Genomic DNA, 26,133 nt, shown 5'->3' with positions numbered 1-26,133 from the left:
ACAACAAGAAACTACAATAACCACGAGGCATCGCGCGGATCACGTGTTTACAATACGGAAGCACGTTGTATCGTTAAATGAAGTTAACAAAACATGCCGTTTATCGACAGAAACAACAGACATAATCCGCTTTGAGTGAGCGCTGAGACAAAAAGACACTCTTAATCACTATACACACATGGCGAACAGATAGCAAGCTTACTGCATGATCATTTTCTAAAATGCTCTGAAATTTGATCAATCAAAACTTAAAAGCTACGGTATTATATAGCTATCTTTTAAGGCATTACATTGTATCCCTGTGTTTTTTTTTTTTATTTGTATTACTGAAAGTTAGTTGAAAACTTTGCGTCATGGAATAACAACAACGAGTCATTTGACATCCTTCCTCGTTCCGCGTATGCAAATGATCCCTCGCTTGATATTTCCAGATGACCTGTGACTGGACTCACTCATTCATTCAGCCATGAGACTGACCAGCACTGCTCTGCTCTTCCTCCTCCTCCTCGTCTTCCTCAGCTGTAATGCACTGGCTTTCAAACCGCAGCTTCTAGGCAGACACACCGTCCAAACCTACTCTCATCACAGACCTCTCTCATACAAAACTTTATATTTTGATCAACAGGTAAGTAAGTGTCTTATTGAATTTATTGCGTGTCTTACCTGACTGTTTATTCTTGGGCATAAGAAATTGAATTTAATAGGACTTAAATGCATGTCAAGTAATAACTTTGTTTACCTTGAGATCACTGATATATATATATATATTTTTTTAAATGGTTATTTTTATTTTATTGTATGCTAAATATGATTTTCCCCTGTATAAACTAATTCAAATAATAGTAAAATAAAAAAAAACTAAAATAATAATTTTAAGACTAGGCCTACTATAAAAAACGTAATATGCATTTTCAAATATTATTTTGCAAACAACCTTCTGTTTTCATTTTAATAAATAAAATGATATAAACAACAGCAATAAATAATTATAACAATAACAATCAGTTGTTTTATTTGTATTATTATTATTTATACCACTTTTTTTAGACATATGCAATTTTTTTTACGATCTAAAAGGTTGCACATTTATTTTCATCTATGTTGTGTTATGTCTACCTGTTGTGGTTAAAATGTTTATTTTTCATTTCTTGAAAGTAAATGACTGTATGCAATTACAGTAATAAATATAACGAGACCCAACCAAATATAGTGCATTTTATCAGTGCATTCAATAACCAATGAAGTACAAAAGAGTAAATATCGAAAAAAAATGGATGACTGTATTTACACTGATACATAAATAATGGTATGAGATTGTTTTTTTTTAATGTAAATATTAAAATATGAAATTATTTGAAATGATACCAATGAAAGTCAGTCTAAATGAGTGAGTCATTGAGTCATTAATTCAGCATTTGTTCAAACGGTTGATTCATTCAGGAACGAAGCAAGTGAGCGTCTTTATGAATTGAATCAGCGACTCACCCGATTCATTCAGCAACGAAACACTTCTGTGTTGCTCAGAGATGCACAACGGCTCTGCTGTGCTTTTAATAATAATAATAACTAACATGTCTTGTTATTAATATTATTATTGTGTATACTATTTTATAGGTAATAGTATAGGTGTATAATATATTTATGGTAAAACATTAAATAAGTAGGCAATAAAACCAACCAAATAGTGAAATTTATCAATGCACTCAACAACCAATGAAGTAGGCTACAAATCTGTAGTGTTTACACCGATTACCATCTTTCTCTAACTTTGGTCCTGTGTCAGAATCTCATGTGACGGTTTTGTCTGTTGTTAACAGGTCAGCTCATTTATCAGAGCTGTAAAGCGTTGTCATCGCAGTCAGCTTGTGTCAGGCCGAAACTCTTGTGACCGATCACATCGCCAGGCCGTGTTCTGCAGCCCACAGCAGTTTTCTCTGGTTGTGGCTGCTCATTAACTTACAACTGGGCTTCCTTTAAGGATTTCCTTTATTTAACGTGTGCATAATCTGTGCCGTTTTGCTCTGTATTGTGTCTGCAGGAAATTCCCTTTCCCTTGTGGCCCCCGCGGAATAATAGCAGATCCTTTGCCCTTCTGGGATGGCTCGTATGTTGGCAATCTGCCCGTTTTCACTTGATTGAACTGAAAGAGAAATCTTGAAAGTCCCTTTATTTTATATGTGTCAGTTCCTGATGGTGTTCTAACATGCACTGACTAAAAAACAGTGATTATTTTGTTTAGTTATATAATATATAGTATATATAGGTAGTAGGCTATATTGCTTAAAGGGATAGTTCACTTTGAAATACATTTTTGGTATGTTTTAGCTTACCTCAAGGGCATCCAAGATGTAGGTGTCTTTGTTTCCGCAGTAATTTCAATTTTGATATTTTTAGGTCAAACCGTTCTTGTCTGTCAGTCATATAATGCAGGTCTATGGTCACCACCTCAAAGAGCATGCACAGAGAAGTCCAAATTAAACATGATTTAATGACTCGTAAATGTAAGTACACATTGATGGCCTAAGACACGAAACGAGCGGTTTGTGTGAGAAAACGAACAGTATTTATATCGTTTTTACCTCTTGTAACCACAGCCACGTCCAAGTGATCTGAGGGCGCCGGCGCTTCGGTCTGTGCGTTACAAGAGGTAAAAACGATATAAATACTGTTCGTTTTCTCACACAAACCGCTCGCTTCGTGTCTATATCAAAACCATATAGAAAAATATCAAAATTGAAATTACTGCGGAAACAAAGACACCTACATCTTGGATGCCCTTGAGGTAAGCTAAAACATATCAAAAATAAATTTCAAAGTGAACTATCCCTTTAAGGGTTATAAGGGTTGTATGACGCTGCCTGTTATTTAATAATTTACGTCTCAGAGACATTTAATCTCGTTTTCAACCTGACGAGTGGCTTAGCAGTTAATCTTTTACATGCTGTCCGTGTGAAAAGCTGACGCAGGAAAAGCCTCGCGTCTAGTTTTAGACAAAAACAATCCTGTTATGCTGTACTCTGAGCCTAATTACTTCTTGACCTGGACACACCACAGTGAAGGCAATTGTTTCTCGGTGTCTGTTCAACTCATCCTCTGAGCCGTCAGGAAGATCAGGCCCGTTTCCTGGCTTTCTTGCTCCTCATTGTCTTGGTTTTGTCCTCGTCAGCACTTAGTATGCCTTAAACGCTAGCCTTCAGAAGTAGCAGCGCATACGAGACTGTTAAAATGAGGATCTACACAGAATACTGTTAGAGGAAATGAAACATGGGTCTCGGGATCTTGCATTCTCTCTGTGGTTCGTTTCACATTCCCTCTCGAGTTAAGCTGTTTTGATTCTCTTTGTTGAGCGGTTGGACAGTTGTCGTGGGATATCATTTCGGCATCTGTTGCTGGGTGTGGATGATGAAACGGGGAACACTGTTTGACAAGCAACCAAGAGCAAAGCTGTGTTCAAATGCATTACAGTACAAAAAGCATTAACAAAATAGGGAGTGCAATATTGACCAAAAAAGGGTAATAACCTACTTTAGGGTCCAATTTTCACTTTTAACTAGTTGCCAGCAATGCATGCATATTACTAGCAGTGGCGGATTTAGCAAATTGGGGGCCCAAGGCGAAGGAAGAATGGGGCCCCTCATCCGATCTTTAAAAGAGAACGAATTATTTTATTTATTTTTATTTTTTATTTTTGGAAAAATAAACCATTAAATGGCACTTTCTGGAGAGTTTTGTGCAAAGAAATATAGAAAAAAGTAGGTCTAGCAAGTCTTATATTTCTGTAATTCACACAGATCAAACACAAATATGCTGACTGAATAGATTGCTAGTTGAGAAACACTGCTTTAATTAATGTTTTTATGATGACTTTGTAAAAGGTTAACTAAACAGCATGAGCCTTCCTGCTGGCCAGTAGGTTATTTGGCAAATTTCATTCATATAGATCTGTATTATGCTATAGTTTGTGATAGTTTTATACGTTTCTTACAGATAATCACGATGATCATTGCGTTTGTCTTACCGAATGTGGTAGCTTTATGCAATTACAGTTTGTCTATTTTTATTAATGCCGACAGTAAAATGTTGCCAGATATTGCTACGAAAAACAAAACAAAATAAATAATAATAATCCGAAATAAGTTCAAAACTTGTGTTTTGGAAATAAGATTAATATATCACTAACCCTAATATGCAACTTTCCACTTTAATAACTTCCTAAAGTGTTACATTAAATCAGAAAAACAGGTCCAGAAGACTACTGCCACCTTTCCATTAGTGGATCTGGCAACACGGAGGCTGCACGCGCGCCCTCACTCACTACTCTCAAGCCCCGTTCACTGCGCTAGCTTCTCGCAGCAACATTAATTGCAAACACTCATATGAGGTGGTTTAAACGGCTAATTAATCGTTCAGAGAGCTTGACATTTTATTTTTTAATGTAAAAAAAGAGTGATTTCCGGACCTCGGTCACCTCATAGCTGGCTACGGCCATGGACTTGTAACATATCGTTAGCATTGTTGTCATTGTCAGCGGGCATCACAAAAAAGTTTAACGTTACCTTCTGCAATTTTGCTAAAAACGTTTTGCTTTCCTCCCGGTTCCTGGTTTTTCAGCACCGCTTGGGTAGCTTCGCTTCATTTTTACTCTGTCTACTACTCTGTCTGTCACTCTGTACACTGTCTGTTAATCACTTCTTTTTCTCCGTCAGTTTTTTAGACCGTCAGTTTTTTTAGGGGGGGGGGGGGGGGGGGGGGGCTCCTGTCTGCGACTAATGATTTGATGCCTTTTTTCGCAAATGTTTTTTAAAAATATATAATTTGCGAAAAGTAAAAAAAAAAAAAAAAAAACGTAAGCATAATTTAATGGGGCATTTTGGGGGCCCCTAGGTAGCTCGGGGCCCAAGGCAATTGCCGACCTTTGCCTAATGGTTAAGTCCGCCCCTGATTACTAGTGTATATTGGCTGTTTATTGTGTTTATTAGTGCTTATTTTAATGCCTTATTGTGCATGACCATATTATACATCCCTTTATATCCCCTTCTATCGCCTGTACTAAAGCATAAAAATATCATATGTTTACAGCGATGTAGTTCAAATACTTGTTTCTCTGGAAGAATGCTACAGCCATTCTACTTTAAAAAGTGTGTTTCGTGTCGGAGTGTCTGATTTTGGTTTTGGTGTGTGTGATCCCACCCACGGCTGAATTGGTCGGGGTGAAATCAAGCAAGCACAGTAAACCTCACAAGAATCGAAAAGTTTTTGTGATGCGACAGATCGCTGAAGACATTTTTTTCTAAATGTATGCACTATATTGCAAATTCATTGTATTCTACTTAACATGTTCTTCCATATGTATATTTGAATAAATCCATTTAATGACAGCCACCATTTAAATGTTTATATTATAATTGTCATTAAAATTTATAATTATAGTGTTATTATAAAAACTTCCGTTTGTGTAATTAAAAACTTAGCCTACAAATTAGTTAATTTTAACATTTAAAGTTGGCATGAAATTAAAATTGACCCTATTTACTTTGTTAGTGCACATTATGTTAACCGCACTTTTCTAGATCCAATCATTTCCCAGTGGGAAAAAAACAAGACATGCCCTCTATTTGGCTCATCAATATTCAGAAAACACGTCACAATACTGAAGTAAAGTCGGTCGCAACTTCCGGTTCACTGAGACTTTTAATATTATAATGATGTACAAACTGGGGTTCCCATGTTAGTGCAGTTAGACATGTTCAACATATTGATCCTGGAACAAAATTCCTGTCTGAAAATTGAGTCCTGACAATATCCCTAGCCCTAAACCCATATATTATCCCTAAAATCAAGGACATCAGGGACACCATAGCTACTAGATCAATGCATTTATTTCCATTCAAAGGGATGGAAGATGATAGAAAAAGATTAGGCCTGAAGGATTCCTTATCCTGCAGCTCCCTATAGTGGACAACATTAATATCACAGTGCTCTTTTTTCAGTTGAAATGGCTGATAGTTTAGAATTTGCTCTTGTGCATCATAAATTCATGAAACTAAGCATGTTTTCTCAGAATGACTTGTTCTCCATATGTACGTTTTGAGAAGTTTGGACTTGCACACAAGATATAGGCATAAGTCTTACCAGACATATAGCCTATATATATATATAAAAAAAATTGATAACTTTTTGTCAGCATTGTTAGAGCTGGCATGTGCAATCTTTGAAGTAAAAAAAATAAATTAAAATGACGCAGAAGTTTGTATATGATCACAAAAGTTAGATTACTATTGTTTGGCCTTAAAGCAAGGACCGAGAAGTAACAAGATTTTTGATTGTGTCACAGCTTAAAACTGAGAGTCAATGTTCAGAAATTATTAATCATTATTATGTTTTGAACTATGGTGTATAGCTGTGTTTAAAAATGCCATTATTTAATATGAAAAAGTTAATAATTTTATTTTATTGAGAAAATATTTGAGTTTGTCTTGTATATTTCTTGATTAGATCAGATAACATTTTAAGCTGTCTTATGGTCATGTGTGCCACCTATGGGGCATGTTGTCACGTCTCACTTCCATTCTTTCGGGGCATTTCAAGAAAAAAGTATACACCGTATTAATGAAACAAAACCACATAATTTTACTAGACGTGTGTGAAATTAATGCCGGGGAAAAAAAGAAATACTCTGAACCAGGTTTACACAAACTGAGAAAGTCAAAAAGCATTAGGTTGTGCCCCGCTCTCCCCTATCCACAAGCTTTTCTCCAGATCAGGTTCTTCTTAAAAGATTTAGACATGATAAAGTAAGTTACAGAACAAGCTATGTGACACTTCCACATTTTTACATAGTAGATTGATTGACTCATTACTCATTCCGGTGTTGTGCATTTGCTTTTTACGTTTCTAATAACCAGCAGGGGGCGCTGCATTTCTGAACCACTGTGAACACACTGTGGATCATGTGACACATCTATCCACTGCAGACAAAATCACATGCTGTGTTCAAGTTATGAGATTGTGTTCACTTCTCAAATCTGCCATAGTCATTTGAAAGCTTATGATAAGGTGATATCATTGTACATGTAATTTCACAACAGAATAAGGATATTTTATAATAAATTAAGCTACACTACCTTTCAAAAGTTTGGGTTCATTAAGGTTTCTATTTTTATTTTTAATAAATGAATACATTTATTCAGCTAGGATGCATTCAATTGACAGTAAAGACATTTATAATGGTACAAAATATTTCCATGTAAAATAAGTCCTGGAAAAATATATCACGTGACGTTTCTACAAAAATATTAAGCATGCACATCCCGTTTCAACAATAATCAGACACGATTATTATTTGAGCATCAAATCAACATATTAGAATGATTTCTGAAGGATCATGTGACACTGAAGACTGGAGTGATGATGCTGAAAATTCAGCTTTAATCACAGGAATATATGACATTTTAAATTATATTAAAATAGAAAACAGTTATTTTAAGTTGTATTAATATTTTACAACATTACTGCTTTTACTGTATTTTTAATGAAATAAAATGGTGAGCATAAGGGACTTTCAAAAACATAAAAAAATATCACATACACTAAACTTTTTAACAGTTGTGTGTATTAATGTTAGTAATTTTAACACAAAATGTCTAGAAATTCTGATAGTTTATAATTCATCATAATAACATTTTAAAAGGAAATACTTGTACATTTAATGTAATATATAACAAAGCGTACAAATAACCTTATCATTTATGTATTATTAATAGTATTATATTTATTTTATTTAATAAGACAATGCAGGATAAAATACTGTTGAAATGTTTCTGAGTGAAAATGAAATAGACTTATAAATGATGTAAAAAAGTCCATTTTCTGGAGCTGGAGGCTTCAGACGTAACAGCTTCCACAGAAAAGAACTGTGAATATAGCTGACACTCGTTTGACCTGCAGCCAGGCTCTGACTGCTGTTGAATCAATGTAACTGTGAGTCCTTTTGCTGTCACTGGCTCATAAAATTTCTGCCTCTTTTGTTGCCAACGGGAGGAGAAAGAGGGTATTTACAAAAAAAACAAAACACTAGAGAGAACATTCTTTATTAAGTGTTGGGTGGGATTCAAGAAGAGCGAGAACTGTAAAGAACTGCAGAATTGCTGCTCTGGGAACAAAATTTAACAATCTTTTTTTTCTCCTTCCCTCAAACTTGGAGAATTTATGGAAATGTAGCGGACGAGCTCTGAACCGGATGAATGGATATCACAATTCTGCTGAAACCGGAACTAATGTGGCATCCCTGACGCTGGCACTAGATTTTAATACAAATTGAGGCTAATTATCCCTCCATCCTGCTCTGAGGTTTCACGCTCATAAATATGAGATGGCTGAAGGCCAGAAGATTGAGGGGAACACCCAGGAATAAAGACAGCGTTGTATCGGCACTGTATGTTAAGCGCAGACATCCGTTAAAGCTGCTTGTGGTTAAAAAAGCAGCAAACATTATTAAGCATTTGGTCCCACTTTATCAGGTTTTATATCAAAAAAGAAAAGTACTTAATGTGATCATGTTGTTTTGTGAAAAACTATTGAGGTGGGATACGGCTACAGTTAGGGACAGCTTTGGTGATATGGTTAGGTTTAACGGTGGGTTAAGGTTAACCTTTTTTTAACCAGGCAAGTTCTTAAGGAGTAAGGGAAAGGTCAACAGTGTAATTATAGATACAGATACAGTGTAGTTACAGAAAATAATTACAGATGTAGTTTTATAAAACATGTATGTACACAGTTGGCGCATTGGATTCATTGTTAGTACATAAAGACACTCCATACAGAGTGGGACCAAACTTTTAATACCCTGATTTAGTACCAAATAGGAAATTATATTTTACATTAAAAAAGTGGCCTATTTTAAAGTGCAACTTTGCCAATTTTCAATCTGCTTTATGTTGTCATAATGTCAGTAGTATATGTAAATGAACAATGTTTACTCCTTCTCCATGTTACCTGGACTGAGAATTTCACATTTATTAAGTCCTCCGGATGACACAAAACACGAAAACTACAGATTATACTTCCGCATATATACTTTATTATACTTCCTGCATCCTTCGGAATGACTGAGGGTTATTAAAGAGACAGTTCACCCAAAAATTCAAATTCTGTCATCATTTACCCAAGTTGTTCCAAACCTGTATGAGTTTCTGTCTTCTACTGAACACAAAAGAAGATATTTTGAAGAATGTCCATAACCAAACACTTGATGGGCCCCATTGTAGGAAAAAAATACTATGGAAGTCAATGGGGCCCATCAAATGTTTAATTACCGACATTCCTTAAGAAAAATGCAACAGCTTTTTGCTTCGGGGGGTTGGGCGGAAATGACAACGGCAGTTTCTTTCGGTTTTCCCCCTCCATTTGGTCTAAACGCTGTGTTCGTGGTCATCTAGTTTGAAATGTTGACTACAAACACAGGTTTTTCAGATTTTCCGTCGCTGTGTTCTCTCTGTATTCACAAGTCTTTGCATCCTTTAGCCTCTGCTTACCTTCACTGGAAACCAAGAGTAACTCACTCCCGCTAAACGTTTACTCTTTGAATTCTTACACTTGGAAAAAATACAAGTCAACACCATTATGACTAAAAGTTTGCTAAGGAGTATTTCCTACTAAAGCAAGGCAGTATTTGACTCCGGTAAGTGTATCCATAGCAGACTGGTGGGAGTGGATTATGCCCAGTGCATTATGGGCATTGATGTTTTCCTATTATTCGGTAAAAGGGAAGACAACAGTCTTTTTCTTCCTCTGTTTTTTAGTCAGGTTGCGTCGATTTCATAAACGTTTTCGCCGTTCTACTGAGCCCATTTTTCCAGTGGCAAAGTTTCATGATGACATAATTTGCATGACAAATTACATTAAATGAATATTTCATACAGATTACCTTTTTCCCTTGTGATTTAAAAAAACAACAAACTAAAAGCAGTTATTTTTGTTATTAGCAGTTATTAATCAGAGTTATTTTATTACAGATTGACCATTTTGGCTTTTTGGAGAATGGCACGTTCAAGCAGAGGTATCTTCTCAATGACCAGCACTGGCACAAGGAAGGAGGCCCGATCCTGTTTTACACGGGCAATGAAGGAGACATCACATGGTTCTGTAACAACACTGTAAATATGCACTTTTTGAATCGCTCTTAGATATGAAGAGATGGCAGAAAAACATTCTCCGTGATTTATGGATTGTGCAACTGACAAAACAGGGAGCTATTTTCTAAGAAAACAGTCATTATTCATGCATAGAGTGCAACAGCCAGGTTCTCGAAGGAAAAATCTAATTTATTTTCTCTATAGGGGATTTTTTTATTTTTTACAACTATTCATAAACCTTTAAAGACAGACCTACTGTGAGCTATGAGGTTGATAAGCGATGGTATATGTTTTTGTTGAATCCATCAACCCACATTATTTACACATAATTCTTTTAAATAATTGTGTTCAACAACACAATTCCTGGTGGAAAAACTACATTACCCATGATTCTGCCAAAATGTCCACCTGGTTATGCCAATCGAACACTTTACACCTGCCCATTCATGATGAAGCACTCAGATTCCCTACCCTCTCACACTACTTACATATTTGTATGTGACATATATGGCAAACAATGCATATTTTGCATACAAATATTTATATGTTATAGTATATTGTTTCTGTCTCTCTCTCTCGATCATGTCATTCACAGTGCTTCATGGGATTGTAGTTCTTTCCTTTATTAAAGTCATTGAGTATTCGAACAAGGATGCTGAAAAAATGGCGGGCACTGTATTCTGTGTGGCAGATATTATGAACTTTAACATTAACGGTTGATGATAATAATAAACGTAGTATTAAAAAATCAGTATCAGCTTCATAGTTGCAGCATTGCGAAAAAAAACTAGTATAGGCAAGTCTGTGAAGCAGAAAATTGAAATATTACCATTCAGAGGAAAACTTGTAAAAGTATAAAATGCTAACACTTAGTCAAAATTGAAGCTCAGTATCTATACCTCTGCTTCTTCCCAAGGGTTTCATGTGGGATGTTGCAGAAGAGCTGGGAGCTATGCTGGTTTTTGCTGAACATCGCTACTACGGAGAGTCCATGCCGTTCGGAGAGGAGTCTTACAGCGTGAGTCATGTGGAGCAATAAGGGTCATTTAGCAAACACCGTCCTTGACCGCCTGGACTTGTCTTTCCTTTCCACCAGAATGCAAAGTATCTGAACTACCTGACCTCAGAACAGGCTTTAGCTGACTTTGCAGTGCTCATCAAAGCACTGAAGAACACCCTGCCTGGAGCTCAGAAGAGCGCAGTCGTCGCCATCGGCGGATCCTACGGCGGGATGCTGGCGGCCTGGCTCAGGATGAAGTATCCCAGTGCAGTTGTAGGGTGAGAGTTTGCCCTACAAATATGATTATTTAAATATGATATTGTAATATATTGATATTAAAGGGTTAGTTCACCCAAAAATGAAAATTCTGTCAGTAATTACTCACCCTCACCCGTAAGACTTTCATTCATCTTCGGAACACAAATGAAGAATATTTGTGATTAAATCTGAGAGCTGGATCACTCCTCCATAGGCTTCTTAAGCGATCGAAACTGAACGGCCCAAAAGTTATGAAAGACATCGTTAAAATAGTCCAAGTGACTACAGTGTTCATACAGTCTATATACAGACTACAGTCTTATTACCTTAAGTTTATCAAACGACGAGAATACTTTTTGTGCGCAAAAAACAAACAAAAATAACGACTTTATTCAACTATTGATAAACTTAAGATTAAGCCACTGTAGTCACTCGGACTATTTTAACGATGTCTTTCATAACTTTTGGGCCGGTCAGTTTCGATCCCTTAAGAAGCCTATGAAGGAGTGATCCAGCTCTCAGATTTAATCAAAAATATCTTCATTTGTGTTCCGAAGATGAACGAAAGTCTTACGGGGTTGGAACAACATGAGGGTGAGTAATTACTGACAGTATTTACATTTTTGGGTGAACTGACCCTTTAAATTAATTTTCATGTAGAATAATATTCTATACATATTATTATAGATATATTCTACACATACAGTATATACCAGAATATTGATAACAAATAATAATAAAAAAATTATATGTAAATATGTACTATTTTAGGGTCGGTAAGAATTTTTTTATGTTTTTAAAAGAAGCCTCTTCTGCTCACCAAGATTGCATTATTTGATCTAAAATACAATAAAAACAAAATATTATTACAATTTAAAATAATTTTTCAAAATGTAATTTATTCCTGTGATGGCAAAGCTGAATTTTCACCCGCCATTAATTTCTAACCCTGTATATATTAATATATGAAGACATGAAGATGACATTGCAAATGTTTCATAAGCGCCCAACGGTCACAGCTAGTGTAGTTTATATCTAAATGTGAAATATCAGTCTATTGAAACTGCATAAGTACAGTATGTGCATACTTAATGGAGTATCATGCCTAGAAACTTAATGATATCTTACATTTAGAAAGGCTAAAGTGTGGTGTGTAACCATGTGTTTAATTAAGAAAGTGATTTTTCTACTGTGAAATGGGATGGGATCAGTGATTGTGACCTTCTGATGTTTTCAGCGCTCTTGCCGCGTCCGCTCCCATCTGGCAGTTCATTGTGCCGTGTGAAGAGTTTCACAGAGTGGTCACACATGACTTCACCATCAGCGGCACCAACTGCAGCAGCAACATCAGGAGCTCATGGGCCGCCATCGACAGGGTCTCAGCAACAGGTTGGTGAATGGGATTGCCATGCTGCGTAATTTTCATGATCATGTTATGAGAGATGATGTTGATGTTGATGATGATAATGCGTGGAAGAGCGACCGTAAATGGGATGGAGAAGCATAGTTTACTGTAAAGCTACGTCTTAGTTTTGCTTATCTTGGCGAAAGCCGAGTACAAATCAGCATGAAGTTTTAACATCTACTCTCGTGTAATGGAAATCGTGGCAGATCCTGGTACTCTGGTTACAAAACACACATTTACAATGATAATCAATAACGTGATCTTTTAGATTACACTTTTTAGGAAACCTAATATGATTAGTTTTGACCTAAGTCTTAAGTAGATAGCACACGTACGTCTGCAAGATGTCTGTTAAAGATCACTTCATCTGGAAAGCATCTGCTGTTTACTAACATCTCATAGACATCTTTAAGATGTCAGTTTAACATACATTCTAAATCATTACATCTTAAAGACATCTTCTAAACGTCTATTTGACATCTGACAGGAAACGTCCTATAGTCGTATTGCAGATGAGCAAACACATCAAATAGACGTCTCTGTGATGTACGTGTTCTATCAGGGAAGTATACAGAAAGGAGCAAAAAGGAAGATATTTCTTAAAATACAAATTTATTAGCAACACAAAGTGCTTTCTGGAAGCTTGTTTCCACCATGGAATAAAAATAAATGCAAAAGGTAAATCCGGACTTTTTACCTTTACAATTCTGACTTTTTTCCCTCACAATTGCGAGTTTATATCTCAAATTTCTGAGGGAAAAAAGTCTGAATTGCAGGGTATAAACTCGCAATTGTGAGGAAAGTTAGAATTGAGAGTTTAAAGGGGTCATATAATGCCATTTTTGTACAAGCTAATATGATTCTTTAGGGTCTAAATTAAAAGTTTGTAATATACTTTAATTAAAAATTCTCATTAGTATTGTAAGAAAACACTTATTTTACCTGGTCAAAAACAGCTCTGTTTTCAGCACGCCGTTTCAGTGCATATGACTTTAAATGATAATGAGCTTTGCTCACCCCGCCCCTCTGTTCTGTGTACACCGTTTGTAACATAATAACACAATAACCATAACGCGTTGTTCAGTATAAACGTGGGATTATGAATTATATTGAGAACGTCATACATAGAAAACATGCCGTAATGTACCCTAAGTGTAAACCTTAGACGCATTCATTGTGAAGCGTGCAGCTAGCGATTTGCAAAGATTAAAATATTAATATAAAGTTTTAATAAAACGTTACACTCACTTCCGTTCTTCTGAAGGTTCAGCAGGAACACGAATATCTGGTACCGATCCTTTTTTCATGAGCAGCAGCTTAGCAAATCCAGCTTTATACTGATCCTCGTTTATAAAGCAGTCTGGTGAGAAATGATTCGCCCAAACATGAAAGCATTGACGTTGCTCGTGGGGAATATTCCCTTCGAAAACAAACTCAGCCACTGCGTCTTCAGCGGTTCGGATTTAGGAACATTAAAATGACTGCTGTGTTCGTTATTACACCCAAGAACAGAACACCACAATCGCTTAGACGCCATTCTGCTCATAGACAGTGCTCCAGCATACCAACAATGACCGCGCCGATCCGCGCAGATTATGATTGACAGCTCTCTCATGAGCGAGGGCGGGTCTGTGTTGAAACGCTCTGTCAATCAACAATCGTGGGAGGGGCGTGCGAGCTTGTGACGTCACAGGCTCGAACGGCTCGATTTGAGGCAGGGGAAAACATATAAGGAGATTAAAACAAAACCACTGGATGGATTTTTATCATTATATGATGGTTGTGTACAGACACTGCCAACACACATTTCAGTACAATCAACTTGTAAAAGTGCATGTACCATTATATGACCCCTTTAAAGAGAGAGATTATATCTTGCAATTCAAACTTTATAACTCGCAAACTCACAATTCAGATTTATTGTGAGTTTGCAATTCAAACTTTATAACTCGCAAACTCGCAAACTCACAATTCAGATTTATTGTCTTGCAATTGTGAATTTATATCCCATAATTTGGATTTTTTTCTTGCAATTGTGAGATATAAACTCACTATTGCGAGTTATAAAGTATGAATTGTGAAAAAAGAAAAAAGAAAAAAACTAGGGCGGGGCTTGATTTTGTCCATGGGGAACTGATTGGATAGGTGTGGTTTGCTATTGGTCGATTTCATGTGAGTGACAGGTTGCCCCGCCCTCTCGCCAGTAAACACATCATCAGAGAAGAGATGTCACTGCAAGAGGGAGAAGTTATTTTTTTATTAAAGATTACGAGGCACATGAATGAATAAAAAAATCATGATGTGTTCTGATTAAATCATTTATAATAAATACTGCAATGTTACATGAAAAAATAATTTTTGATTTTTATGCTGACTAAATTCAAAGTGCTTGATTTTTGTTTTCCTGATTTTGATTTCCTTGTTATGTTATTATTACAATTTTTTTTGTAATCCCATGTTCATTTGTGACTCTGTGGTTTTGCACAGACTCTCTTTTTGAAGCTTCTGTGTTTCCCTGGACTCATTTGATTGAGTTTTTCTTTTGTAGGTGAGGGTCTGCAGTGGCTGTCTCAAGAGTTTGGACTGTGTGGTCCTTTAAAGTCTCCAGATGAAGTGTTCGGCTTCAAGGCTTGGCTGCAGGAAACCTGGGTGAACTTAGCCATGGTGGATTATCCATACGAAGCCAACTTCCTTCAGCCACTCCCAGCCTGGCCTGTTAAGGTGCGATAAATTCCCTTTCAAGGTTTCGCTTACAGAACATGCTGTGGCACACACCTTCTGATAAGACGGATATTTTGAAGGTTGATGTGGATGAAAGCGTGTTGCCAAGTGCATACATGTAAAATAAACCATTACAGAATCATGCCATGGTATTTATGTGATACATGTCCAAAGAAAATAGTTTTTACCATGGTAAAACATTTTTTTTATTTAGAATTTAAAGGAACCGTATGTAAGATTGTGGCCAAAACTGGTACTGCAATCACTTTCAAATGACTGTAGAGCGGTGTATCCCCTCCCCCCTGACTCGAGGTTGCCAGATAGGCTGCAGGATCCAGCAAATTCTTCTCCGTTTTCAGCCGTCTCCATCTTTCAAAGGCATCTCCTATACAAATCCTTGTTTTATTTCGGACTTTGTCACGAAGTATTTCGGAATCATAACAAGGTTTTTTGGGGCACTTTTTTATCCGACACGTTTGTAGCTGCAGCTGTGGTAACTACAGCAGAGCTGGCAACCCGGATACCGCAACACTTTGTGATTGGTAGATAGGTGGAGTGTGGCGCATCAGACCAAAACACAACATCAGTTGAGGGCTGCAACTTCACTTTTTAAAAGATAATATCCTGGCCGGTCTACTGTTGTCAGTGATATAAGTATTTGAAATGAACATGATTTCTTAATATCTAGTGACATATCAGGGCCATTTTATGATTAATTGAAATACATTTCTTACATACGCTTCCTTTAAGTATTTTTAGAACACTAGAACTGACCCTTTGCTAGGCCCCTCCCACTCTGGAATTAATATCATTTTTACATAAATGGCATGATTGTTTGATTCATGATTCAGTAAAATGTGACTTACATGGTCTAAAATAAAGTATTACACACACACAAAAGTCATGAACAATAAAGTAATACTTCAGCAGCTGGATTTCCCAGCTATTCGGTATAAATCACTCTCACTCTATGAATTCCTCATTAATGCTGACTCACCTCTCATAATAAGTCAGTTGTTGTACCCATCTCCATCATTACGCAAATAGCTTCATTCATATTCATAATGCTTCTGTTTTCTTTCGCCCTCAGAATTGAGCTTTTGTTCAGGTTTTTGTTTGGGTTTTGGTTAGAGGCTGGCGTGGACAGAAAACATGTTTATTTTCAAGACTCCCGAGGCATCTGTGTTTTCATTCATTAAATCTGTCTTACAAAGCAAACAGAAATGAATATGAGGAGCCCTAGCGTGTATAGTTTACACTCTGCTCCTAAAGCTAGTGAACAGCCTACGAGCATTGTGTTTATTTTTACAAGTAAAATGAAGTACGCATTTTACTTCCATATTTGGCGTATTTCAGAATGAAAGAGAGAAAAAAAGTTGGCATTACATACAAGATGAAGCCGGATTAATGCTACAGTAACTCGCTAAAGCAATGCCTAAATATCTATTTGCCGACTGGTTAACAATATTCAATGACAACAGTGGAAAGGCAAGTAGAGGTGAATTGTGTTGGCCAGAATGAATTAAACAATCATGGCAGGCCGAGATGAGAGAAATGTCTCAAAATGTACTTGGATTTCATTTAGTGCTGAACAGTATTGTATCAAATAGTTCCCCGTTTCAACCATTTAAAACTGACCTATTAATTACCTATTATTTGTGTGTTGTGTGTTGCGTATCTCAACAAGCTAATGTCCAACTTCTTTAGAAGTCAATCGTCTCTCGTGCGCTTTTGTGTGTAGTATGGATATCATGCTGAAATAATAGATTTAATATTTAAATAAATACGCTGAACTCGAGTCACAGAGCACAACAAAGCTGTCTGTCTATACTCGTCATGTCTGGGACTGGGATAGACATTGTGTTGCATAGTGTCTGGTAGACGCGTTAGACAGTCGAGTTCAGGGAGCTCAGTAGGTTTGGAAACAGGGATACACATCGGAGTGGGAATTTGAATCACAAAAGCTTTTATTTTTGATGAAATAGTTTTGTTATTTTATAGAAGTTTTTAGATACGTTATCTTCTGTGCTTTTTTGTTGGTGTCTGTAGCTTATTTCTAGCATACATGAATATGCAAAGTGCGTAGACTTGGTTTACTTTTGAGTATTTTTCTTCTTCTCCCCTTAAATCTGATAATGTATGCAACCCCTATGGGTGGTTAAAGCAGTTTAGGCAGCGGGTGTAAAGAGGAGGCTTTTTAATGACAAAGCTAATGTGATTATGTGAGTGACTGAGAGAAGGGGGTATTGAAGGCTTAGGAGTGGGAAATCTGTTGCTGGAGATGAATGTGTAAGCCTAATCCCATCTGAAAAGCAGAGAGAAGGTGCTTTGGACAGCCTCTGCTGTTTTTGTCATAGTATAAATCTTTGCTCGGACATGCGTGTAGCTTATCTCGCGCACAGACCACCACCTCTGAAGAAAAGGTTAGCAACCACCTTCTCAAACCCACTCTAAGTCAGACATGACAGATATCATATATAATGCGTGTGACATGTGCCGCAACTATCTCACAGTTTAATATGTAGAGAGAACTATGAGTGAAGTTGCGGTCACATTTACTATTTCTCTGCAAAGTTTCACATTTGAAATCCAGTCAATCAATTGGAAATTTGTGGGATTGGGACGAGGGCAATGGCGCTACCATTGAGCCAGAAAGAGCAGTTATCATGTATAGGTACGAAACAGCTTCACAAACAGTCCTTTTGGTATCAATATTTCTGTTTTTACAAATATTCAATTTATCACCGAAGCACTGGGATAAAAGATTATAGCTTAGATATCAACACTGATGTCTACGGAAACAATCAAAATAGAGCAAATCCATCTGAAAGTAACGTGGTGCTTCAAATAAGGATTGTATCAATTACATTATTACGCCAGTAGGTGGCGACACGTGACTATGCCATTGAATCATTCATTCAAGAGATTTGTTCAAAAACGCTGATTCACCCAGTAATTACATACCGGTAAGTCAAGTATTTATAAATGAGTCATTGAATCATTCATTCAAACCGACAAAAAAAAAAAAAAAATTTATGTCGATAATTTTATGCCGATATGTTATTTTGTTTAGTTGTCTCACGTCTGTTCAGAATCGTGATTTCTATTTGAAACAACAACAAAAAAAAACGTGCTTCTCTATTTGTCCAGAATTGTGCCATGATAATAATGCCAATAAACCAATTTTGTTTTTATTCAGGAAACTAGCTTTGCTATAACATTTAGCAAACATACAAATTGTTGCCTCACCCTCACAGATGTTGAACTCAACATGAAAAAGTTCATATTAAGGCCGTGATGAAACGGAAGTAGCGACAGATCTTTTCTCTTCTGTATTGTGAAGAACATTCGAGTGTAACGGATTATCGAAAGATTTTTAGATGCCGGCATTACACTTAAAATTGTATGTGAACTTGCAGTCAATTTTGTAGGGACAGGGCTTAAATGGACTCTGGTTGTCTGAGATGCGTCAGTTGAGAGAAGTTTGATGATGGTGTTATGGCATTTTACATTAAACATATACATGGATGTATTGTTGACAATAATATCTATAACATGCCTTTACAAAATTGAACTTTAATGCTCTCACTTCATAGCTTGATCTGTTTGTCAAGGTTTTTTCGTCTTTGAAAACGTTCTTACTACTTTGTTCCAGCTTGATTTTTTTATTTTTTTTATTAAGCAAACAATACAATACAGATAAATACATAAAGAAAGCAACAGCAGAAAACAAATATAGATGTGGAAAAAGCAAGTATCAGACCAATAAACTTAACAATAACAATAAACCAGAAAAGAGTGCATAATACAAAAGATAACAAATAAACAAATATACAAACAAAAGACAGAAGGCAATATGGATGAACCTATCTCTACTACATACACACACATATATATATATATATATATAAACATATACATGCATACATACACATTGTGTATCTCCCCATCCAGAATGTGTAGTATTGTAAAGTACAGTGAATGTATGATGTTATTGCTATCATTTATTATTTACTGTAAAATAATATATATATTTATTCCAGCTTGATGTTGATAAATTCCACACCAGTGGAATTCCATTTCACTCAATTTCACTTGCAAATCAGATGATCCCACAGAAAACGCTGCATTTGGGATTTTCACAGCAAGATTGCTTTAAAAGAACTGGAACATATGGAACATCGTTGTACGGATAAAGCTTTTCTTGTTTGCAGATCGAAATTGTAATTTGCCCCTTTGTAATGCAATGAAGCAGAACCGTTGTCATCTCTTTGAACATAAAGCCAGCTGTTTGTTCTGTGATAATTTACATGTGTTTTTCTGATTCTCAGGTGGTCTGCAGGAATCTTCAGTTTGACACCGGCGTATCAGACAAGCAGCTGTTGAATGGCATCTCTCAAGCCGTAAGAGTTTACTACAATTACACGGGAGATGCAGTCTGTCTCAACACCTCACAAACTGCTACTGGGGATCTGGGCATCCTGGGCTGGTTCTACCAGGTAAAATTTTAAGATGTTTAAGATGGTCACATTTACTAATGTAAGTAATTCCATTCGGTTTTATTTTGATTTGTTTCACAATGTTGACGAATTTTGATGCAGTTATTTTATCATTCATAGAAATTAATTATGGGAAGAAGCTGTTGAAAAAACACACGCCATAAAATTTGGTTTTGAGTGTATTCCAAGTCGTTTTAAGTCATGTGACGTTTTGTGTGAGGAACAGACCAAATTTGTTATTCACAGAAAATATTTGTCTCTGCAATTGCTTAGAAGATGTTGGTCTGTTTGGCCACACTTGGTCTGTTCTTCTCACAAAACTAGCGTAGGACTTTGAAATATAACACATGAGCCGCGCTAATTCTATGATAGGTGCATCCCAATTCATGTACTTATACACTATTCACAATTTTCACACTGAAAATTCCCAAAAGAGAATGTACACTTTAAATACGTGGATAATGCAATTAATTAACCAGAATAAAAATGTAAGACACTTCATGCTCTCAACTGTGGCAGCTTTCCTTGCGTAGAAGAGGGGGCGGAGCTATTAGACTCAGATGCCAAATGACACAATAACCTTATAAAATTCATACACTTGGAATTTGGGTGAGTGCATAGTAAAAGTGCATAAATGTTTAGTGCACCAGTTACGACACAACGAATACCTTTCCTTTGTAGTGTGTTTACGTCATTTTTGTATATTTTTATTTATATGATCACATATTAAAAGCTATTTTCTGTTCAAGTGATAGCATTACATGATGAGTTGTTGTCAGTGATGAGTAACGCATTACAAGTAACAAGAAAAAAAAGAAGCAAGAAAAGTAATCAGATTACTTTTTAAGTAATGCATTACTTTTAAATTTACAACAAAATATCTGAGTTACTTTTTCAAATAAGTGTTTCAATGTTTTCCCAATTATTGACAGACAACTCACTTGTCCCCATGTTGAGAGAAATCGGGAGTAAGTGCAGAGACGTAACTTACATTCGCAGCCTGACTCATATGAGTATTCATGTGCGGCGGCTCGCTGACAGCAACAACTGGCTGTTTTGAATGAGACGACCCGGTTACTGTGAACGGGGAGCGCTTTATGAACATTCTGTGACGTGCGAGCAGCGCCGGGGACAGTGTCACGTGACTTACACACATAACCTGATTTATACGAGGTTGAACTGGCCGTGTGACAGAGCGGGCATAAGATGGACACGAGCGCGAGCGAATTTAATAACGCGGAGCGTTATTAACCAATTGATCCATATATAAGGCGCTCCGGATTATAAGGCGCACTGTCGTTTTTTGAGAAAATTAAAGGCTTTTTAGTGCGCCTTATAGTGCGGAAAATACGGTATGTTAAATGACATAAATACACTTTATGTATTTAATCTCACTTTATTAACCAATGTCTTTGCTGCTGACCTTCGATGATCCAATTCAACCATACGAATAAGCAAAAATGACTTAAAAATTATAAACATTGCATTTGTGTTTCATTATTTGTTTGTTTTATTGCTGAAGTAAGAGTGTTTACTTTCTTCTTCTGCGATCCAGAATGGCAGCACAGCTGACAGGTTTATTTGAGCTGCGCCCTCTACTGTACACCCGTGAATTTGCATCTCCTTCAGTTTGCGGCTAATTAATTTCACTTTTGGTGTGAAAGGGCCTTTACATTTGCCAAAAATAGATTTTTTTGTTTATTAAAAAAACAATAAAACAGCCCAGCCCAGATAAGAATAAGTAACGCAAAAGTAAAGTAACACATTACTTTACATAAAAAGTAACTAACACAATTAATTACTTTTTTAGAGAGAAAGACAATATTGTAATACATTACTTTTAAAAGTAACTTTCCCCAACACTGGTTGTCATTTTGTGCAGAGCTGTACAGAGATGGTGATGCCAATGTGTACAGATGGCATCGGTGACATGTTTGAGCCACAGCCATGGAACTTCCAGGCCTTCTCTGACGAGTGCTACAACCAGTTTGGAGTGCGACCACGGGAAGACTGGGCAGAAATTGTATATGGCGGGAGAAACATCAGTGCTCACAGCAACATCATCTTCAGGTAGGACATCTTGTGTTTGTATAATATTGAGCATTGCCTTCACTTTCAGCTGAATGTTTACTTCATATCATGCTTACATAGAGTTTTATGTTAGCATGTTGCTAAGCTAATGGTGCAATACTCAGCGTATACACAACTTAGACTAATAAAAATAGTAAATTTTATTGAATTGAATTTTCAGTTTTGGATCAGTCTTTTGGACATCCACCCAACGTCTTAAATTAATTTTTCGCTGATCTTGTTGCAACGTATAGAAGCTTGTTTCCACAACAACAACAACAAAACAACCATTTAACTTTATCTCACAAATCTGACTTTTTTTTCTCTCAGATTTGTATGTTTATGTCTCACAATTCGGACGTTATAACCCGCAATTGCAATTTTATATCAATTCGGAGAAGAAAAGAGTCAGAATTGCAGGATATAAACTTGCAATTGCGTGGAAAACCCCCCAAAATTGTGAGTTTATATAATTTTTTTACTTAGAAGGGTGAACTTTATTTCTCAGAATTGTAAGATATGAACTCACAATAGCAAGAACAATGTCAGAATTGAGAGCTGACATTTTCTCTCAGACGGGCGATGATATCTTCTCTTAACTTTTTGGACCATTCTTTTGACTTTTCTAACATGCAGTCAAACGTGACACTCAACAAACCTAGCCAGTTTAGATATTTCATGTGTTCTAGCTCAAGCAAACCTGGTGCAACTTATGAAGCCCTTGATTAGTCGCATCAGGTGTGCTTGAGACAACACCTGATTTGCAGATTTGTGCTGTTGTGAGGGATTCTATTCAGGGGGTTGAATAACTTTGAGACTGCAGAAGTCATTAAAAGTTGCATTTTCAGTTGAATTTGGGGAAACCACTTGAAACATTTGTTGTGTTGAGCTATTTCAATTACTTTTGTTTGATTTGTTCATTGCAAACAGCTGAAAGTCTGTAAATTTTGTCAATAAATCTGATTTGGGTGGGTGTTAAATAATTTCGATTACAATGGTATATGCCACCCTAAAAGGCTGCCTAAATAGGCAGCTCACTATGTTTTGGATTAGAGCTTGTGTTTTATATTCTATAATTGAAACATTTCATTTATGTTCTTGTTTGGGTACATGCACTATATTTGGTGATCCTATGAGACCTAAAGGTGTAACGTACTAAGTGTATTCTTTTTCAGTAATGGAAATCTTGATCCATGGATGAGCGGTGGAGTGACTAAGAGTCTTTCCAAATCTCTAGTCGCCATTATGATTGATGGAGGTGCTCACCATCTCGATCTGCGCTACAACAACGAGTTTGACCCTCAGTCTGTTATCAAAACACGGGAGCTGGAAGTACACTTCTTCAAGCAGTGGATCAAACAGGCAGCTTTTGATTGAAAATGAAAAGAGGACTTTAAGAACGACGAAATGAACCATTTTTGTTTGCTGTGTGCCAAAGTTAGTGGTCTCTTCCTTGGTACTTAAAATTGTTTTATTGGGGAGTGGATGCGAGCCAAGAATTTTGCCATTACAATTTTACATTTGTTGCTGTTTAGATTATCTTGGACAAAATTGAGGAACGTAAAGTTTCAGAAAATACCCATACAAAACCACTCAGGGTTGCTTTTGCCAAAGCCTCAAAGTTAAATTGTAGCAATAATAATCATTCATATTTGCTGTCAGCTTGGGTATTCTACTTTTCAAAGGAATAGTTCAGAAATGAAAATTCTCTCATTTATTCACCCCCTTGTGTTGTGTTGAACTTGTATTACTTTCTTTCTTCAATGGGACTCAAAATGAAATTTTCTCTAGGAACAAACAAAAGAACAAAAAGGACAAAAAACACCATAAAAATATTCCACATGACTCCTGTACTATGTGTCTAGGTTTTCCAAATGTGACGTGCTGTGATTGTTTATGAGGTATGCAAAAACCAAACTTGAAATTTGAGTAAAAATCGATATACTGTTTGATATGTTTTTCTTTACTTTTTAAATATAGTCATGTAGGCAACATTTATGCTGGTTTTATGGTTCTTTTTTGCTCTTTTTGGAGCTTTCTGTTGTATGAACTCATTTGGTGAGCCACAGAAACAAAACCCATCATATTGGTTTGCAACGAGATTGTGAGTAAATGATATCAGAATTTATGGGTGAACTATTCCTTTTATTAATTGCAACATTATATTATAGGGCTAATTTCTACTATTCAGAAATCAAATAGTCACTGTAATTAGCTGGACCTAATACCAGTGATCAGTGTTATTTTCATTGTCCATACAAAATCACCACAAGTCTTCTGTTTTCTGAACAAACTGTTTACACTCTTGGTTGTACTATAGTGTTACTGTCTTAATTTGGCACTGTTTTTTTTTTATAGGAAATGATGCATGAACATGATCCACAGAATAAATGCATATGAACGGAAGTAACCCGTCCCATTTCCTGTTCCTCCACAAACGCTGCTCCAGTGTGATTTAATGAAAGCCTAAAGACAGAAAACGAGCAATAAAGTAGCTAGCGGGAGGCATGTGGTGTAAAACACAGAGATTGTGCCCCATGCCGGGACCTGCAGGACTCCACCAGACCTGTATTCACTCGCTGGCAGCTCCTGCTTCTCCAAATTGTGGTGCGCAGACATCATCTGCTCTGTGCTGAGCTGCCTCCTGCTAATATTATTATTAATATCACAGCCAGAGTGCAGAGCAGGTTGTTTTGTTGGGTTGGGGAAGGTCATGAGGAGGAATAGATGAGTGTGAGGTGATGATGATGATTTTCACTTTGTTGCTCCCTGAAATATGAACAGGTCAATGTTTTGGATTAATTATTTATTTTATAAAAATTTTTTGGTTATTTGCAACGTAGTCTGAAAGTAAGTAAGTTCAGAGGTGGGTGCTTTCAAAACAGGTTTCGTAACATTGGCGAATCGTTTGTTTCGAACCAGTGATTCGGAGCACATATTGAACTGCCAAAGTCACGTGATTTCAGTTAACGAGGCTCCGTTACAACATAATCGTTTCAAAACGTTTCAATGGTTTGCCGCTAGGGGGCGATGATCTCTGTGAACCCATAAACCAATAGAGGGTATGCGCATGACGTCACCGTCGGCCGGAGTGAATGCGGTCACGCCCACAAGTGGCAAAAAGACTGAGCGGCAGCATTTGTTTTCAGCGTGAATGCCGTGAAAATCACACAAAACACATCTAAAACGGGAAAGAGCTTTGCGATTGACTGTACAACTAGATTTGACCAAAAATCTGAGGTACTGTATATTTTTACAGACAGCAAAAAGCTACAGAACAGACTATATTCTGCATAATTGGATGTTTTTAAATAAACACTGACAAAAAACTATACAAGTTTTAGGGCTGGACGATATGATGATATACAGTATAACATTAATGTAAGTGATCACTCGGATTTAGACCTATCTATATTGTATTTATATAAAACGTTTACAGGCAAATTGTCTTCATTTATTTCCCCGGCGTCGAAATCAGGCACATATAAATGTCAGGAAACACGATTCCTGGCTGCATGTCAATATCCATGGATCACTGGATCTTTGATAAGTTTTAAGGAACACTATATCGAGTCCAACTTTTAGTTTAAACTGATAATAGTTTGTTTTACTCGGGTTAACGCAGTTTCCCCTATTAACTCCAGTCACGCAGCAGCTCTTCTGCCACTCAGTCCCGCTGAGGGGGGCGTGTTCCGGCGGGGAAGTGACGTTAATGCATTCCCTCTATATGGCAATATGTTTTTTTTTTTTTTTAAGTTGTATAAATTTGTAGACATTTTTTAATGACACATTTGTATAATAAAAAGGACGAGTTTTTGATTATAGTCTCAGGAATAAAAAGAAACCTACTTCCCCATATATCCGAGTGAAACGGCTTCTCAAATAAGAAAAAATGTTGGCGGGGACATGATTTTGTACATCATTATCATTTGCTAATAAAGTGCTGCAGGGATGACATTTTTTGTAGGCCAAAACCCATAAACGAGAGCGCATTTTAGAACTTCTGGTTCCATTGTCCTGAAGTCAATGGGTTTTTTGAATGTTTTT

General features: G+C 36.6%; 1 protein-coding gene across 2 annotated transcripts; it reads left to right on the top strand.

Annotated features, from left to right (window-relative positions):
- The first annotated feature begins 46 nt into the window (after positions 1–46).
- prcp (prolylcarboxypeptidase (angiotensinase C)) lies at positions 47–23,666 on the top strand. Of its 2 annotated transcripts, XM_056258779.1 has the most exons (10): positions 58–135; positions 432–625; positions 10,014–10,154; positions 11,050–11,151; positions 11,230–11,411; positions 12,629–12,780; positions 15,345–15,517; positions 19,849–20,016; positions 21,899–22,086; positions 23,262–23,666. In XM_056258779.1, exons 2-10 carry the CDS (start codon positions 467–469, stop codon positions 23,461–23,463), a joined length of 1,467 nt encoding a protein of 488 aa, XP_056114754.1. In that variant the 5' UTR covers positions 58–135; positions 432–466; the 3' UTR covers positions 23,464–23,666. The 2 variants fall into 2 exon arrangements, with proteins under 2 accessions (XP_056114753.1, XP_056114754.1); XM_056258778.1 differs by having other exon boundaries at positions 47–625.
- Positions 23,667–26,133: the final 2,467 nt, after the last annotated feature.

This window comes from Rhinichthys klamathensis, unplaced genomic scaffold, assembly GCF_029890125.1.
Source record: "Rhinichthys klamathensis goyatoka isolate OS25496 unplaced genomic scaffold, OSU_Roscu_1.1 h1tg000159l_1, whole genome shotgun sequence".
Taxonomy (NCBI): domain Eukaryota; kingdom Metazoa; phylum Chordata; class Actinopteri; order Cypriniformes; family Leuciscidae; genus Rhinichthys; species Rhinichthys klamathensis.
This window is presented reverse-complemented; position numbering and strand designations above follow the sequence as displayed.

Bases quoted from the DNA above. Each gene is read 5' to 3' on its own strand.
- prcp (XM_056258778.1), top strand. From the start codon at position 467: ATGAGACTGACCAGCACTGCTCTGCTCTTCCTCCTCCTCCTCGTCTTC. The intron at 10,155-11,049 runs GTAAATATGCAC...CTTCTTCCCAAG, and splicing joins CATGGTTCTGTAACAACACT to GGTTTCATGTGGGATGTTGC. The intron at 20,017-21,898 runs GTAAAATTTTAA...CATTTTGTGCAG, and splicing joins TCCTGGGCTGGTTCTACCAG to AGCTGTACAGAGATGGTGAT.